At 34.7% G+C, this 17,705-nt stretch overlaps 1 protein-coding gene across 3 annotated transcripts in view; it reads left to right on the top strand.

Annotated features, from left to right (window-relative positions):
* The window catches only part of LOC131693641 (probable chitinase 2), a 47,840-nt gene that overhangs the window by 18,014 nt on the left and 12,121 nt on the right, over positions 1 to 17,705 (top strand). For all 3 annotated transcript variants that reach the window (XM_058981629.1, XM_058981630.1, XM_058981628.1), the window contains one exon: positions 12,731 to 12,895. In XM_058981629.1, coding sequence (XP_058837612.1) covers positions 12,731 to 12,895 — 165 coding nt within the window. The remainder of the gene's footprint in view (positions 1 to 12,730; positions 12,896 to 17,705) is intronic.

The following is a 17,705-nucleotide window of genomic DNA, read 5'->3' as shown; positions in this document are numbered from 1 at the left end:
ACCGAACAGAAACATAACAAAAAGATTTCAAAACCATATCTGGCTTTGTTACTTGTTATAATTTCCTGTTATTTTAACCACTAACGAGACCAAAATTATAACACAATATGTTACGAAAAATGCATTCTGTTATACTCTTATTATTTCATTCTGATCGGAGATTGTGTCGAAGAAATTGTATACAACTTCTGTTATATTCACTTGTCTATGTGAAAATGTTCAATCTTTAAACCAGAAGTCGTTCTTTAGGGTCATTGTAAGCTCCATTACTTATCGGTTGAGCAAATGCAAAAAATACATGTGATTAAAGATTAAAGTATTGTTCAATATAACTATTAGGTAATTAAATCGATTTTTTGACTTCTCAACAATGTTTATGTGAGTCAGAAAAACACTTTTATAACTTGTTTCAAAGATACCAAGTCTCTGCAGATTAGAACTATTTTAAATTCTGCAAATCTGTAGAACGTATTTTCTTGGGAGCACTATTAATTTGCGAATTCGGTATGAATCCAATTCTCCGGAATTTCCCTTCAAAGTGCATGTTGATAATTCTGCGGCCGTCAGTGTGTAATCGAAGGCGGTTTCGCTAAAAGTTCTTAGCATGCAGCGTACCACGAGGCTGTTGGAGATTTAATTTAAGAAAGTTATCTTATATTAACGAAACCATTTGACATTAGAGAATTCGTTGTCCACTTGCAATTATAGGATACAAACAATGCAACCCCCAACAGATAAAATATATGTATCACTTGTAGGGGATCATTCATAAATTACGTAACGCAAAAATTGCCCAAAATTGACCCCCCCCCTCCCCCTATGTAACAAATTGTCACAAATTTTTCCATCCCCCCCTCCCCTGTTACGTAACAAATTCCAAGAAAAATTTTTTTTTTCTTCGATGAAAACATGTTACGTAACGATCTAGTTAACACCCCCTCCCCCCAATGTCACAACTTGTCACAACTTGTCGTACCCCCTCCCCCCCCCCCCCTAAAAGCGTTACGTAATTTATGAATGGTCCCTAGTAGAGGAGCCTTGTATCTCTGCATTTCTGCAATACGTGTCCCATATGAGACTGAAACGTGCCACCGCGGTGTTAAGTAGTGCAAACATATTAGAGATAACAACAAACTACTGTATACCACCAGACAGACACAGCACAAAGTGGCGTGCTGTGGTCGAAAAAATTCTTGAAGTTGGGTTATGTGCTATCCATTGTATGTCACTCAATTCAAACCCTATTTAGTTCTGTTGTGTCGATGCAAAATTTTATTTAGCATTTGAGGTTATCTTGTAAAATGTAATTAAGTACCTAAGTCAAAGTTGGAGAGTATTGAAAACTAGTTAAAAGTGGTTCTGGGAAGGTTGAGGAAAAAATCACAGTTGCCTAATTTGAGACATTGGACTACGTCGTTGAATCTGATTGAGCTGCAAATTTTCTCATATCCCAAGCGCAACCCACTTATTCATGCGCTGACATCGAAATCGTCCAACGTTGGTTCAATAACGGACGTCTGTTGAATGATATGTTCGATGTTTGATGGCCACACTACACACTACTCATCAAAAGTCCAAAAATTATGCTTCAATAAGTATTGCTACACCCATATTGAACATTGCAAGATCCCCCGAAAAGTTTAGCATCACCAAGGAAAGGGTGAATTTATGATGCTGTATCTCGTAACCCTGTTTATCTACATATTTGCTCTCCTTCAGGCCCGTGCGCCAGTGCAGGGTATTGGGGGTTTAAACCCCTCCCATGAGGGTTTTGAATTACTATTAAGAATTTGTCAACTTTTTGCTCATGAAAAAAAAATACTGCGAGCCGTTTTGACACATAAAATGTCATTTGATTTCGGTCACTCTAGAAACAAGTCGTTGCAGAAACCAAAGCAGAAACCTAGCAAGGATGGCTGGAAAGGGATATATGTGAAGTTGGTCGGCTTCTCTGGATTGGTTCACGTTTCGATATGTTTCGATATCAAAAAGTTGAGTGACCAGTCACAAGGGCAAATCAAGCTTCGTAAAACACGCTTCAAATATGTTAGAAAATAAAAATCGGATATAAATATCAATCATAAAAACGTTTTTAATTCACCTAGCAGTATGATGAGACATTTATTATAACTCTTATCACTCTCTTCGGATAATATATCGATTGAGAATATTTAGAACTTTATATTTCGCGATGTTTTTGATAACACATGCAGAGAACTAAGAACTGAAATTGCAGCTACCTCTGAAGTGCATGCATGCATAGTTCAAACTTTATTTCGATATCGACTTTTTCTAAAAGTGACTTCCCAGTAGTATCTATGATTTGAATTATTATCACTCATCCTAATGCCAAAGAACAAATAAAAAACTCTCGAAACCCGTTAAAGAAAATCATCATCACTGGAATTTTCGTTTCCACGAAACTTTTCGATAACCTTCCGTCATTTGTGTTAGTGCACTGGGTGCACGCTGCTCTGAAAATCTAAGAATTTTAAAAACTAACTTCTATTCCATAATTTTCAGTTCAGTAATTCGAGAAATCGTACTCACCGCAAGCCAAAATAAACTACGTTGTGGAGCGACGGTCACTACTCCGTTTACTAAAGCTATTATTAATTCTCAAATACTTTTTAATTTTTACAACCTTATTAGGGAAAGTTGTTTAATAAGCTTTTGTAATATTGTGTAGGAAAAAAGCTGAAAATTTCTGTATTTTCTCAATCCGCAACATATAAGCCCTTACGTATACCAGCTAATTTAGGAAGCCCTTTTAACATAAACTATCGCACGAATGGGAAAAGGGTTCACCAAAATTTTGGAAGATGCAATTGAATTATTGCGTTGTTTATATTCATTATAAGCTTCCAAATGTGTATATTACATTTTTGTTATACACGACATGACAACTATATACAAGAAAAGAAATCATTATTCGAGTTCTAAAATTTTGTAAAAGAAAAAACAGCCACGGTAATATTGAACTGAAAGAAGGTGCGAAATCGGCAAAGTACCAAAAAGTCGATTTTTGTAAAAAAAATCGAGATAACATAAAATCTCGACGTTTCATGCATTTTAAAGATGTTTGGCATCAAAAATACGAATTCGATTTCTGAAATTTCATGGGGACCCCTTTGAAAAAATTTTGAGTTCCGGCTTATATGGGAATTTCATCTGTGACCGGACGGTTCAATCTATTTTTCCGGAACCATATAAGCGATCCGTACGAAATTTTATAGACATCTGTGGGGATAATATAGCTCTCACTTGGGACTAGGTTTGTGGAAATCGGCTAAACCATTTCCGAGAAACTGATATGAGCTAGTTTTGAAAGATGGCCGCTTTTCCCGGGCACTTCCGGTACCGTCTATGATGGTCAATGTAGTCAACGAAAGTTTGTTTGGCCGTCGGTGACCTAGAACTGCAAATTTAAGTTGTTTGAGAGACATTTTAGCGAAATTTTTACCTTTTTTGCTTTCATCGGAGTATCGGTTTGAATCACAATTTACTATGTGATCGCACGCCCCAACCCGTAACACCGGAACCGGAAGTTGGTTGGGGATAAAATTTAATAGCCATTTACGGGGACACAACATCTTTCATTTGAGACAGAGTTTGGTTGATTCGGTTTAGTCATCTCCGAGAAACGATGTGACTGTTATTCTGAATTTGGATACTTCGGCCGGGGCTTCCGGAACCGATGATGGTGGCCAATGTGACCAAAAAGACTTTGAATGGCTGGTAGTGACCTAGTACTACAAATCGAAGCAGTTGTGGTCACATTTTGGAAAAATTTTCACTATTATACATTCATTGCAGCATTTATTAAAATCGACATTTTCTACGTGATCGTACTCATCACCCTGGAATTCCGGAACTGGAAGTCGGATCCGCTAGAAATTCCATAGCGGCCTATGGGAACGTTGCACCTTTCATTTGGGACTAAGTTTGTGAAAATCGGTTTAGTCATCTCTGAGAAAAGTGAGTGAGATTGTGTTCGCGTACACACACAGACGCACACACACAACACACACACACACATACATACACACACAGACATTTGCCGAACTCGACGAGCTGAATCGAATGGTATATGCCACTCGGCCCTCCGGGCCTCCGTTAAAAAATCGGTTTTCAGAGCAATTTCAATACATTTCTATTGAGAAAGGCAAAAACTATCCTCAAAAATGGGATGTACCTATTAATGTGGGACACAGTGAATAACAAATACAGTAAAGACCCGTTATTATCAGCCCATGCCGTATTGTAGGTTGACAATATGGGGACATTTACTAACTCGGGACATATTTTTTTCTTTCTTTATAATAAAATAAAGCTATTAAAATATTCTTCCCTTTCTTTGATGTAGTCTGATAGCTATTTCTGATTTATTAATATAAATTTCTCTTAAAGGGGCCTTCTAGCGCAAATTTTAAAAACATGATTTTTTATTTTTGCATATTTGCATCTTTTGGGTAAGAAAAATATGCTCAACAAAGGATTTTCTCGAATTCAGCCTTGTTCGTTTGCTACAGCAAACATATTTTCATATGAGACTGGCAAAATCTAAATCTAAATCGGAGGCTAATCAAATGGGGCCTTCATTGTATTATAATATATAGGCAGCATTCGAAGAAGTTTCTTGTGGACGAGTGTAGAACGACTTTGCTTCTATTTACTTAGGATCAGCGGCGTAGCTATAAATTCGGTTTGGTGAAAATTAAACTTAACGTCCAAATGGCATAATTCCGAAACCGTCATATTTGAAGTTTTAAAATTATGGAGAATAAACTTTTCAAAAAATTGTAACAGAGTTCGTTTCTTTAGCGAATTTGTTGAGATTATCATTTAAAACAACTTTATAGCAGAAATGAATACTACGTGTAGGGAGTATATCGAGTTCTAAAATGATATTTACAAAATGTTCCTTAATCTATTTTTTATCTTAAACAATTTTTTATTGCGAGCTTCACAAACTCAAGCTTAGGATAAAATGTAAAATTTATTGTTTATAAACAGTAGAAGATCATAAACAATAAAATCATAAAAATTTATTTTAAAGGTACAAATGAACACACAAGGCTTCGTCTTCAAAAAAGTGGTATGTAATAGCACTCCCCAAAATTTTGCTGATGACATTAAGTCTTAAATTAGATTTGTTTGAAGAGTAAATTCTCCATAAATACTTCTTGGAGGATATAACGCCAAAGTTATTTTATCAGATTTAACGTTTGTAAAATTCATCGAAGATACTAAACCTCCGGAATTGGCGGTTGCAAAATGATGTAATCTTGACCTTAAATTACTGTTTGCGAACATTTATTTTACCTATTCATATAATTGGTAATACAGTGTTGTAAATTAAAAGCTCATCAAAATTGATCAGGACCTGCTAGAGTCGAACGGAAAACGCCATTTTTCATAAGTTTTACTCTACTTTCGGAAAGTGCTATCCTCGTTATTAATCATATTACGTTTCGTCTCAACTCTACGCATTCCCAAAATAAAGGCATGTTAAGCAAATGATGAGTGCTGTGCAATTTTTCGGAGAGCAGTTCTATGTTTCATGTTTCTGTGTTTCCAACTTCACTTTCTATTAAAAAGGAGTCTAATCCATGTTAAAGTACATCCAATAAAAAGTGATTTCAATATGAAAGGAAATCTGAGGATTATGATTGATTTCAGAACTCTGGAATGAGTGTCTATTGGAATGTTTTCAGGCGGGTATTTGATATTGATGTGATTAGATAACTGTTAGATAGATCTGTTACAGGCCAGGATCTCATTCCCACAACTTTTCAAAAGTCCTCATGATGTTTAAAACGACAGGTTATCAATGTACACTTTGATAATTACACTGTTTAACACAATAGAGGAGCAGAACGAAAAAAGTTTGCGGTCCCAGGAAACTTCTGGTGAAAAATTTTTTGAAAAAAAATTGGAACGCGGCTTCACAAATTAAAACAAATACCTTAAAGTTAAATTTGTATGGAGAACTAGGGTGGTTCTACAAGGTAGATATCAATGAAAATGGTGATCTTAAATTTTCGCATAAAGTCTTACATAAAATGCTTATTATATCGAAAAAGTAATCTATGCAAGTTTTTAGCTTAATCGGATATCATTAAGGGGGAGCGGCGTTTGAATATTGATTTCATAATAAAAGAAAAAAAATCCAAAGCGTGGGAGGGGGGGCATGAAATGTTGAAAATCGATTTTTTTACGAAATATTTCTAAAAATAGCATGAAACATCAGCATCTAGTGTCAAAACAAACGAAAACAGCTAAAAAGAATCCTAATTTTTTTTTAGTTCCAAGGATTTTTGAAAAAATTATTCGAAAATCGTAAAGTTATCGTAATGTCCTATGATTGCAAAAAAAATCCCAACGAACTGGGCTTGGGAGCAGAAAAGCTAAAAAGATGGCAGGGATTTAGGATTCCATCTAAATCATCCAAGCCCAGTTTGTTGGGAAAATTCGATCAAAGATACCCATTTTCACCTAAAAGAAGTTGTTTTAAGAAAATTCACAAAACTTTGGTTTTAAACTGTAAAGTCCCGTTCCAATATTTTTCAAAAATCTTTTTACATTGATGTCGTTGGAACCCTAAATACCTGCCATTTTTTATTTGTTCTGCTACCAAGCCCAGTTCGTTGGGAAAATTGGATCCAAGATGCCCATTTTCACCTAAAAGATGTTATTTTTTAAAATTTCACAAAATTTTGGTTTTAAGTTATGAAGTTCCAATTTTTTTCAAAACTTTCTTCAAGACGATTTAGTTGGAAATTTAGGGTTTTAAATACCATCTTTTTATTTGTTCTGCTCTCAAGCCCAGTTCGATGGGATTTTTTTTGCAATCATAAGGATTCGATTTTCGAATCATTTTTTCAAAAATTTCTAAGTCCTTGGAACTAAATTTTTTTTTAAATTTGTTTTTAGCGGCTTTCATTTGTTTTGACACTAGATGCGGATGTTTCATGCAATTTTTAGATATATTTCGACAAAAAAAATAGATTTTCAACATTTCATGTACTCCCCCCCATGCTTTGGATTTTTTCTTATATTATGAAATCAATATTCAAATGCCGCACCCCCTTAATGATATTCGATTGAGCTGAAAACTTGCATAGATTATTTTTTCGATGTAATAAGCATTTTGTGTAAGACTTTATGCGAAAATTTAAGATCACCATTTTCATTGAGATCTACCTTGTAGAACCACCCTAGTTCTCCATACAAACTTTGGTTTTAATTTGTGAAGCCCCGTTCCAATTTTTTCAAAAATTTCTTCACCAGGGCACCATAAACTTTCACCATTTTTTATTTTCGTTCTGCTCCCAAATTTTTTTTTATTTTGTTTCGTAGTATTATAATTGTAATATTGAATGAAGTCGGTCAGTATCAATGAATTATTCTCATCAATCCAATTATTTTTTTGGGTGGGGTCAAGGGGTGGGGTTGAATCATAAAGCCTTCTCTTGGCTACGCCGTTGCTTGGAGTTATTTATATAAATTTTTCATATTCCAAGTACGTTTCAGATCGATCCGATGTTTGTAAGTTAGAAACTTTGCAGTCATTAGTTCGCGCTATGAAATTTTTTGCATCGATAAGTGATCAAGTTCCATCTAGGCAACTCGGAATTGTTCGGCGGTTATTTCTAGTGATTCTAGATAGAAAAAGGAAATACGAAATTCGTTTTATCGAAATAATATTTGGCTAATTTAAATGCTTTACTACTATATTGAACAATACATAGGCGATAAAGGGTAATCCACAAACAACAAGCTATAACTTTTAAAGTATTGAAAATAGATATTTCATGTCTTCAGTACAGTTGTTCGCAAAAGTAAGAGCTACAAATTTGCTGAAGACATCATTTTAATACAATTACTTCCAAGAAAATTTATGAAAATATCTCACTTGTAGTTGGATTAATCAGCAAAAAAATAATACCAAAAGAAAAGGCATATTGCCTCCATTAAATTCTGCGAAGACACTATTGACCTAAAATTAGACGCTTTGGCGTTAAAAATAGATTGCATGTTTTTGGTCTTATTTGTGGCTATGGGAAATGATCTTCGTCCATATTTAATGATAAATATCTCTTTTGATAATAGTCCGTTTTCAGTAATCTATAGCTCGTTCGAAAGGTATTCGTATAGGCTGTCCAAAGATATATAAAGTGTTCATCTATATCGTCAATTTCGGTAGATAATTTAAAAAAAAAACTGCAAAAAACGTCATTTTTACACATTCAAACATTCATATTTTGAAAACTAAACATCAGAATCAAAAACAAATTAATAGCGTTCTGTCTGGCTGATAGGTCTTTCATTTAAAATTGGTTTGGATAAGATCGGTTTATCCATTGCTGAGAAACACAAATGAGAGTTTGTATAAGACTCGGCCCTGCGGGCCTCGGAAAAAATCTTGAAAGTTTGAGCGAATTCTATACATTTCTTTTATAAGAAATGTAAAAACAGACTGGGACTATCCTTTGTAAGAGTTGGATAAAAAACCTTGAGTATAAAAACCGGAAAAAATAAATCCGACTGTTGCAAATTAGTTTTTTGACTACTTTTAATCTTGAACTTCATGATATATACAGAAAAAAATACTTTGTAATTTTAAATTTATTTTCATGCACATATTTGGAGCATGAATATAAATATAAAATTAAGTTCTGCCACAAATACACACAACTTGTAGTGCTTTCTTCAACGAATTTTTATTATAATTTTACACGTTGATTGAAAATTACAGTTTCATCAAACGGGATACCAATGCAGTTTAATGTATTTTTTTTCAATATTGCTGTAAAAAGAATGACATACAATATCACAAGAATTAAAGTGTAAAACCATATGCTTTTTGATGCTCCCATTGAGTGCATCGAATTCAACATAATTTTCAATCAAATTTTTCATTCAAGCTTTGTATGTTTACATTCGTATTGATTTACATGACGTGTAAATTTCATTATTTGGTGTGTACGGATGCTCCTGCATACGATTTATTTATTTTTTAACTGGTTTTAATACTGGAGATTCATCCTTGCCGTGTTTTACGGGTGAAAACTTTTTAAACGAAGAATCTCCAAATTATGATATGTAACCATAATAAACGAACTTGTTCAGAAAAGTGTTCTTGATGCATAATTAAGTTCGCAATACAGAAGAAACACCGATAGCCATGATACAATCCAAACCTTTGAAATGTCGCGTTATGCATTTTTTGGCGTATACTAGTGTTATAGAAACGCAAATAGATTTATTAACATTAGGTTAAATACACATGATTTTAGGAGGTTGTTCGCGAATCCCACCTCCATCCATCCAGTATTTACTTTCAGGTAAAAATGCAGACCCACAAAAAATTGCTGGGCCTGGGACAACTACCCCCGCTAACTGCCCCTCCCCATCCTATCTCGACGGACCTGGAGACCAGGGTTGTTAATCGATAATTAATCGTCATCGTCGATAACGTTAACCACCCGTCAACGTCATCGGAAACTCCGTTAACGATAATGTATCGTCGCCTTCATCGTCATCGTCGATAATTGTATCGTCGTTTTCATCGTCATCGTCGGTTCATCGGTTATCGCGATACATTTTGCGTTACTTTCCCGTTTATTGGGATTGAAGTTGATGCGGTTAACTTTCAATTGTTTAGAATTAAATAACTATTGAAGGACATGTTGTTGGCAGTTTAAAATCAATAGTTTTGGACATTTTCTATGTACAGTGGAGGGGGGGGGGGGGGGTCCGACGATGTGTCAAAATGGAGTTTTTTGTCAACTTTTCGGGAGAGTTTTATATTGAAGGGAAAGTTATTGGCAGTTGACAATCAATAGTTTTGGACATTTTCAATACACAGGGGGTTCGACGATGTGTCAAAATGGATTTTTTCAACTATTGAGGAAAGTTTGTTATATTGAAGAAGTTATTGGTAAGTGAAAATCAATAGTTTTGGGCATTTTCAATGTACCGTCGGTGCATCAAAATAGATTTTTTTTTTCAACTTTTCGCGAACTTTTTATATTCAAGGGCAATCGATAGTTTTAGACATTTTCAATTCACACGAGGATCCAAATTGGCAAAAAGGTGAAAGAAATTCTTTGAACCACGAAAAACATTTTTAGTTATAGTGTCTTCAGCAAAGTTTATTTATATTTTTTTCATTTAAAAAGTATTAGTTGGGTGATTAATTCCTCTAAAGCTGAGAAGAAAGTTTTTGCCTACGTTTATGAAAATAAAAAAAAACTTTCTTTGGCAAAGTTGTTGAGAATATCTTAAGTATTAACTTCGCTGAAGAGACTATGTGTCTATCTGTCGATTTAAATTTACATTTGTGGAGATTTTTTTGATATACCCCTGAAAATTGCTTTTTTCAAAATACTTTTCCTGGTAATTTTGTAGAATTTCAAAATGTTCCAAGATGTTGTTCAGCATAAGAAAATACAGAATTTTTATAATGTAAGTTTATTTGTATCTCTTACAACTTAGAAGTTATCGAATGTTTTAGTGCCCAAAAAGCAATATTTTGGTATGGAAGCCGCAAATTTCCGCAGACGAATACCAATACGAATCTGTAAAACAAACACTATCAAAATCGTTTGGTGGGCTCTAGCTTACGTTCAAGTCAAATTCGAGTAAATTCCTTCTTTAGCATATTTTTCTTATCTTAGAGATGCAAAATATACAAAAATAATAATATTGTACTGTAAGACCTCCTTAAGGAAATTTTTTACTAAATGATCAGAACGGATTATGAGGCTTTGTCGAGGAACTACAGAAGAATATTTTAACCGCTCCGGTTTATTAAAAAGAAAGAAAAAAAAATATGTTAGTCCAGGTGTTTGCGTTTCGACTTCGTCTCTTCAGAACCAGCAAAAATATGTGCCGATTTTGTCAATGCCATCGTTTTATCAGCCTACAATTCGCCAAGAGGCTGATAAAAACGGGTCTTCACTGTATTCAAAAAACGAATAAAACTCTATTATGAGGCCGTACATAAATTACACTACATATTTAAGGGCAAAAGAAGGAAGCATGAAGCATCTTGTTACATAGTGGAGCGAAGAAACGGAGGAGGGAGCTAAAAGCTTCCTAACTAGAAAAGGAAATCAAACATTGGAAATATGTATATTCTCCTTTTCAAAATCCGAAATCTTCTGGTTTAAATCAAAATTATAATAAATTCTGTTAATCACCACACGACTTAAATGTGTAGTGTAATTTGTGAATGGCCTAATAATAGTGGTTTAGTAGTTTTTTCAATATATGTTTTTGCGTGCTAAAAATTACTAATCGCACAATAGCTCAAAATTTGTTTTCTTCATGGTCAAAACAATTTTGATCACCTTTTTGCCGCTTGGAAACACTGTGCACCTGGGACTCTTCTGTGCACCAACTTACTCGAAAAGTTGAAAAAATTCAATTTCGACTCATCATCGGACCCTTCTGCGTATTGAAATGTCCAAAATTATTGATTTTCAATTGCCAGCAACTTTCCCTTCAACATAATACATTTTCCCGAAAAATTGAAATAATTTCATTTTGACGCATCGTCAGACCCCGCTGTGCATAGAAAATGTCCAAAACTATTGATTTTCAACTGCCAACAACATGTCCTTCAATAGGTATTTATTTCTAAACAATTGAAAGTTAACCGCATCAACTTCAACTCCAATAAACTGGAAAGTAACGCAAAATGTATCGCGATAACCGATGAACCGACGATGACGATGAAAGCGACGATACAATTATCGACGATGACGATGAAGGCGACGATACATTATCGTTAACGGAGTTTCCGATGACGATACATTATCGTTAACGAGTAACGTCGATAAATTATCGTGAAAAATGTATCGCATTAACAACCCTGCTGGAGACATACACGATATGCTCAGAAGCTATTTATCATCGAATAAAGTATTAGCGAGTGGAACATTTCAATCAACATATTTCATCTCCAGTTGTTATGTATATTGTGCCTGTCATGGCGATGCAATTGGCCGCAATTTTCATATTCTTGGCACCAGACTGTCTCATTGCCCATTAAGATGTGTTTAACAGGTGAGGAAGAGCGTCATTTTGAATTGTGTTTTGTTATGTATATAGGGTGTTATGTTAACCATCAACAAGATATATCGCAAACAACACAAAAAGCAAAATGCTCTTCAACGCTTTCAATTGTGCATGTATAAAAATGAAAAAGATAACATTGCCCCACCCACTCTTTGATAAGCCACGGTGGTCTACAAAACTACGCACCGTTTGAGTGAAACGAACATGAATTGTTTGTTTTGCATAGGGATGTTTGTTACAGAGCGAAAAATTTAATTTTATTCTGTGATTGAAATATTCTTATTCAAATAAAATCGAATGAAATATTCGATTTTCATAAAATTTATTTTTATTTACGTGAATTTGGAATATTCAAATCTTTAGCGTTATTCGTGGGGTTTGCAGAAGGCTGGTTGCAATTTACACCTGTCTGACCTCTCAACTTCCTCCTTCACTGCAGTCATTTAGCTCGAATATTTTGTAAGGCTTCCATTATAAATCAAGGAACAAGAATGCGACTCAAATTCAGATTTTAAGCCACCCTCAATTTTCATTGGTTTCAATCACCGCCCCGAACCTCAAACTAAACATTAATTTCTTTCTTTTTCATGTACCTGCGGCGGCATGCCCATCCTGCACCACCATCCTCTGTCCGGTATAGTGATTGACCACGATCGCGTTGTGGTGTGCTACATATCGACGTGGGCCGTCTACCGGAAGGGTTCGGCATCGTACAGCTTAGACCACTTTGATCCGAGGCTATGCACGCATGCCATCTATGCATTCGCCGGTCTGGATGTTGACAACAATGCCATGCGATCGCTCGGTAAGTACAGTATGTATGTAAGGAATCGATAATTAGTTGGTAAGCAAGCAGTAGGTACCTATTGCAAGCTGATGTTGTTCAATCATAATTTACATCATGCTTCGTTGACCTTGGGAAATTTCACCAGACGTTGTTTAGATTCTACATTGTGCACATTCTTCGATGAAATCATCGAGAAAAGGCGAAAGCAGATGCGTATATGTATTGGTTAAGATAGACCCAAATAATGCATCTTTTCAGGGATGTGCATATAAAGTAGATCACGTTACCTTAAAAAAATAAATTAGAGAGTCAAAATTTTCCATTCGGGCCACCCAAAATAGGTCAAATTACAATTTCATTGGATCCATTTTTCGGTAGTATTTATCATTGTTTTGTTAGGGGAAACTGCGACCACTAGTTCAGTTGTAGTTGGAAGCGAGTTTTTTGTCTGTCCACATGTGTCGTCCCAACCGGGTAGTGCATTATTAATGTACACGGAAAAATTCGTTCATAAATTGAAATTATGAACAATAAACCTCGTATTCATAAAACTGTTTGTGATTTCTAAAAACCAGTTCGCCCCGAATATATACATGGCGTTACATTAGAATGGTTGGTTGGGTTACTGTTGTTCCCTGGACATGTTTAGTTTTTGTTGTGATTCTTGTTCATGATTTGGGAATACACAGTCGACAGTCAAACGTTGTTCATGATTTCAAGAGCTTATTTACGATTCTTGTGAATTCTCATGACGTTAGCGGGATTAAAGTTCATGATTTCAAGTTCTTAGTCGCGATGTTCGTAACTTCCATTCACGTTATCGTGATATTTTAGTCATGAGTAGAATGCTTCATGTTCATGATTTCAGGATTTTTATCACAATTTTAAATATTTTTGTCACGAGTTGTGTGATTTGTGTTCATGATTTCAGGATCTTAGTCACAATTTTCGTAATTTCTGTTCATGTTATTATGATATTTTATTTTAGAGCTTACTTTCAAAGAGTAAAAGTAACTAATGTTCATAATATCTTTTTTACGTTTTAACGACATTCAATTAGCTAGAGATTACTGGGTAGGGAAAGTTATGAAACTTAGAGCCATAGTACTCAAGTGAGAGCAAGGATGTGAAGTAAACAGATCGGAAAACTAGAAGTGGCAGGGTCATTAGAACAGGCTTAATATCGTACGGGCTTAATTTTTGCCTTCTGTTAAATGAGGGTCGAGCTTAGGCAGAATAACTACGAATCACCCGAGTTCACTAACATGTGTCCTTGATAAAGGTAGACGTATCTATCTTTACCGTGACAACCGGCTGGCAAAGTTTCATAACTTTCCCTACCCAGTAATCTCTAGCTAATTGAATGTCGTTAAAACGTAAAAAAGAAAATGTGACTAACATAGTCGAAATAAAAAAAGGAAAAAAGTTCATAATATCAGCAGTTTTATTATGGTATTCGTAAATTCTCTTCGCCTTATCGTGATCTATTACTTTTTGGTTACTAATGGTTTTTTTACTGGTGACAATATGAACTGGATCATTAAAATAAGACTCATTGTCGATATCTGGTTCTGTGACCTATATTACGCACACTATTTTGGGTTCTCAGTGCAGTTTTCGTTTTCTGTCCGGACATCACAATGAACCTTATAAAATAAATAACGACGTTCGAGGTTCTAATAGTATTTTTATATCTACTGCTCGTACCTATTACCACAGAGAACAGACATATAAGCTAGAACAAACTTTCCCGGAAAACCTGTGTAAACATTTAAATGAAAATACGTTGAAAATCACAATCGCATACAGGTTTGCATGCGTGAGTCACCATTGTATCCAAGTTTGCACACAAGTCCCGTATATCGATTGCTGGCCGATCGAAGCGCCGACCAGTGGCAAATGGCTACTTGTTGTTGTCATTTCAAAGCGACAGTTTAATTTCTTACACAAGTTGAAAACTTTACTTGTATGTCAGTTCTCAGTGCTATTACTGGTCGCTAGCAGCTGGGCATTTCAAAAAAAGTGCATGAAACCAAAATGATTCCACGAATAATACTACAACTTTTGTGATAGAGTTCACGTAAAAATTTCATTACCATGTTGCATGAAATTGTAAATGATTCCCTAATCATATCTTCTAAATATCACTAGCACGCAAATAGATACTAGATAGATCGCAAATCATGTGCTAGGAATCATGAACCAGTTTATTTATTTATTTTATTTTATTTATTTATTTATTGTCGTCAAACAAGAGTAGACCGTTTTGTTACAACGATAAAATATAGTATACACTTAAAAAATAAAATACTAATAACTAAACTAAACACTATCTGGTTTACATAGCACTACTTTAGGATGTTCTTTATAAGCGAATAGAATTGAAATATTTTTTTAATTTGCTTTTTGTTATTGTTAATAGCTATAGCTTAGCAGTGCTTGTTGTAATTTGCCATCATCTGATTTAATGGTCCAAACTTGGCATAATTTGTACGATAATTGTTTCTTATCAATGTATTTCGGATTCGTAACTGCCGGGAAGGTATATAAAAATTAAGTTGAGATAGAAGTTCGCCTGAATCAATACGACATGAAATGATATCGTTTAGAAATGAAACCATTGCATATTCTCGGCGCTCTTTTAGTGTTTGGATGTTAATGAGCATACAGCGAGCTTTATAAGATGGGAGAGGAAATCGTGTCCAACCTATTTTGCGAAGTGCAAACAATAAAAATTGCCTTTGTACTGATTCTATTCTTTCTTCGTGTGTGATTGAGAAAGGTGACCAAACTATGCTACAATATTCCAGTATTGACCTTACATACGAGATATACAATGTTTTAATTGTATATGGATCATTAAAATTGTAACTAAAACGCTTTATAAATCCAAGCATGTTATTTGCTCTATTGATGATTGTGTTGTAATGGTCAATGAATGTTAATTTTGAATCTAGAATGACTCCCAAATCTTTAACTCTTTCGCACTTTTGTACCACTTGATTTCCTAGAGTGATTGAAATGTCAGGTGTATTTCGTTTCCTACTAAAAGTTATTGCATTACATTTTTTTACGTTTAGTTGCAGAAGGCTTTTGTTACACCAGAGGTAAAACATCCTGTAGTATCTTTATGTCTTGTTCGTTCCTAATTTCTAAAAAGAGCTTCATGTCGTCGGCATAGATAAGAACTTTTATGTTATTGAGAATGAATGATATGTCGTTCACGAATAAAATGAACAAAAGAGGGCCTAGATGGGAGCCTTGAGGAACTCCTGATGTGACTTGAATGGGATTCGATTTCTTCCCTTTAAATCTAACTATTTGTTGACGGTTAGTTATATATGATTCGAGCCATTTGAGAAGACCTGGTTCAATTCCTAATTTTTTCAGTTTGAATAATAGCAAGGGTATGTCGATACGATCAAATGCCTTGCTAAAGTCTGTGTAAAGAGCTTCAATGTAGTTTCCATTCTCCATTGCAATCAATGAGTAGTGTACGAATTCTAGTTATTTTGTATTAGTTGAACGTCCTTTGAAGAACCCATGCTGCATGTTAGTAATTCTGTTTTTGATTTGATTGAATAGTTTTTCGTTAACGATTGCTTCAAAGAGTTTAGGCATACATGACACAATGGCAATTCCACGGTAGTTACATATGTCAGATTTTTTTCCACTTTTAAAAATGGGTACCAGGTACGACTTTTTCATAAATTGGTGAAAATGCCACATTCAAGCGACATGGTAAAAAGCCAAAACAGAGGACTTGTGAGTTCCAACGCTAAGTTCTTCATAAATACGGGTGGAATCCCGTCAGGTCCAGAACCTTTGGAGGCATATAGTTTGTTTAGAGCCTCCATAATATCTTGCACACTGACATGATTGACGCCAATGTCTGTGGTGAATTCTGGGAAGAAACCGAAATATTCGCGATCACGATCTTCTTCAGAAAATGTGGTATAGATGTCTTGAAAGAGGGTTGCGAAAAGATTGCAGATTTGTTCCGAGTTGACACCGACATTTTCTTTAAGTTTCATTTTTGAAGGGAAGTTTTCCGATTTTAAATTATTTTTAACATGATTAAAGAAATTTTTTGGGCTAGATTTTATTTGAAGTTCGGTTTTTGAGTTATACTCTTCAAATGATATATTAATGGATAGGTTTAGTTGATCGCAAATGTCCAAATAGTTAAATAAGTTTCTTTCATTTTTGATTTTTTTATACTTTTTGTGGGCCTTTTGTTTACGATTTTTTAAATTTTTAATTTGCTCGTTATACCAAACTGGATATTTTGTGTTGCCTTGTCGCCTAATTTTTTTCAGTGGTACTTGTTCAACTATTATATCAAACAATTTTGTGTAAAAGACGTCTACTGAATTTTCGATACTTGCTTCATTTCTAAACAACGTTTGCCAATCTATACTGCTTAGTCTTTGTTTTATGTTGTCAAAATTTGCCAATTGAAATTGAAAGGCCTCTTCGTACTCGCAGTCATCGGGTCTTTTGTGATCATGTACAAATACAGAAAACTCAATTGCGGTATGAAACGCTTCATTTTTCTTTAGTGGAGTTAATGACTCGGTGACACAGAAGTCTTCATGAATGTTTGTGAATAATAAATCTAAATAACAGTTTTGCTGATTTCTAACATGATTAATTTGGTTAAGTCCTAAACTTGCAGTTTTGTCAAATATGGCCTGCAGAGTTTCGTTATCCCCAACGACTGGAAGTAGGATGCTTCCATTTTCAGTGTCTGGAAAGAAGTCAATGCTTCGTTGACTGAAGTCACCATAAATATGAACTTTTACCTCTGGGGGGAGCCTGGTTATAA

Source organism: Topomyia yanbarensis, chromosome 3 (assembly GCF_030247195.1).
Source record: "Topomyia yanbarensis strain Yona2022 chromosome 3, ASM3024719v1, whole genome shotgun sequence".
In the NCBI taxonomy this organism is placed as follows: Eukaryota; Metazoa; Arthropoda; class Insecta; order Diptera; family Culicidae; genus Topomyia; species Topomyia yanbarensis.
The sequence above is the reverse complement of the archived record's forward strand: the minus strand, read 5'-3'. Positions and strand labels throughout refer to the sequence as shown.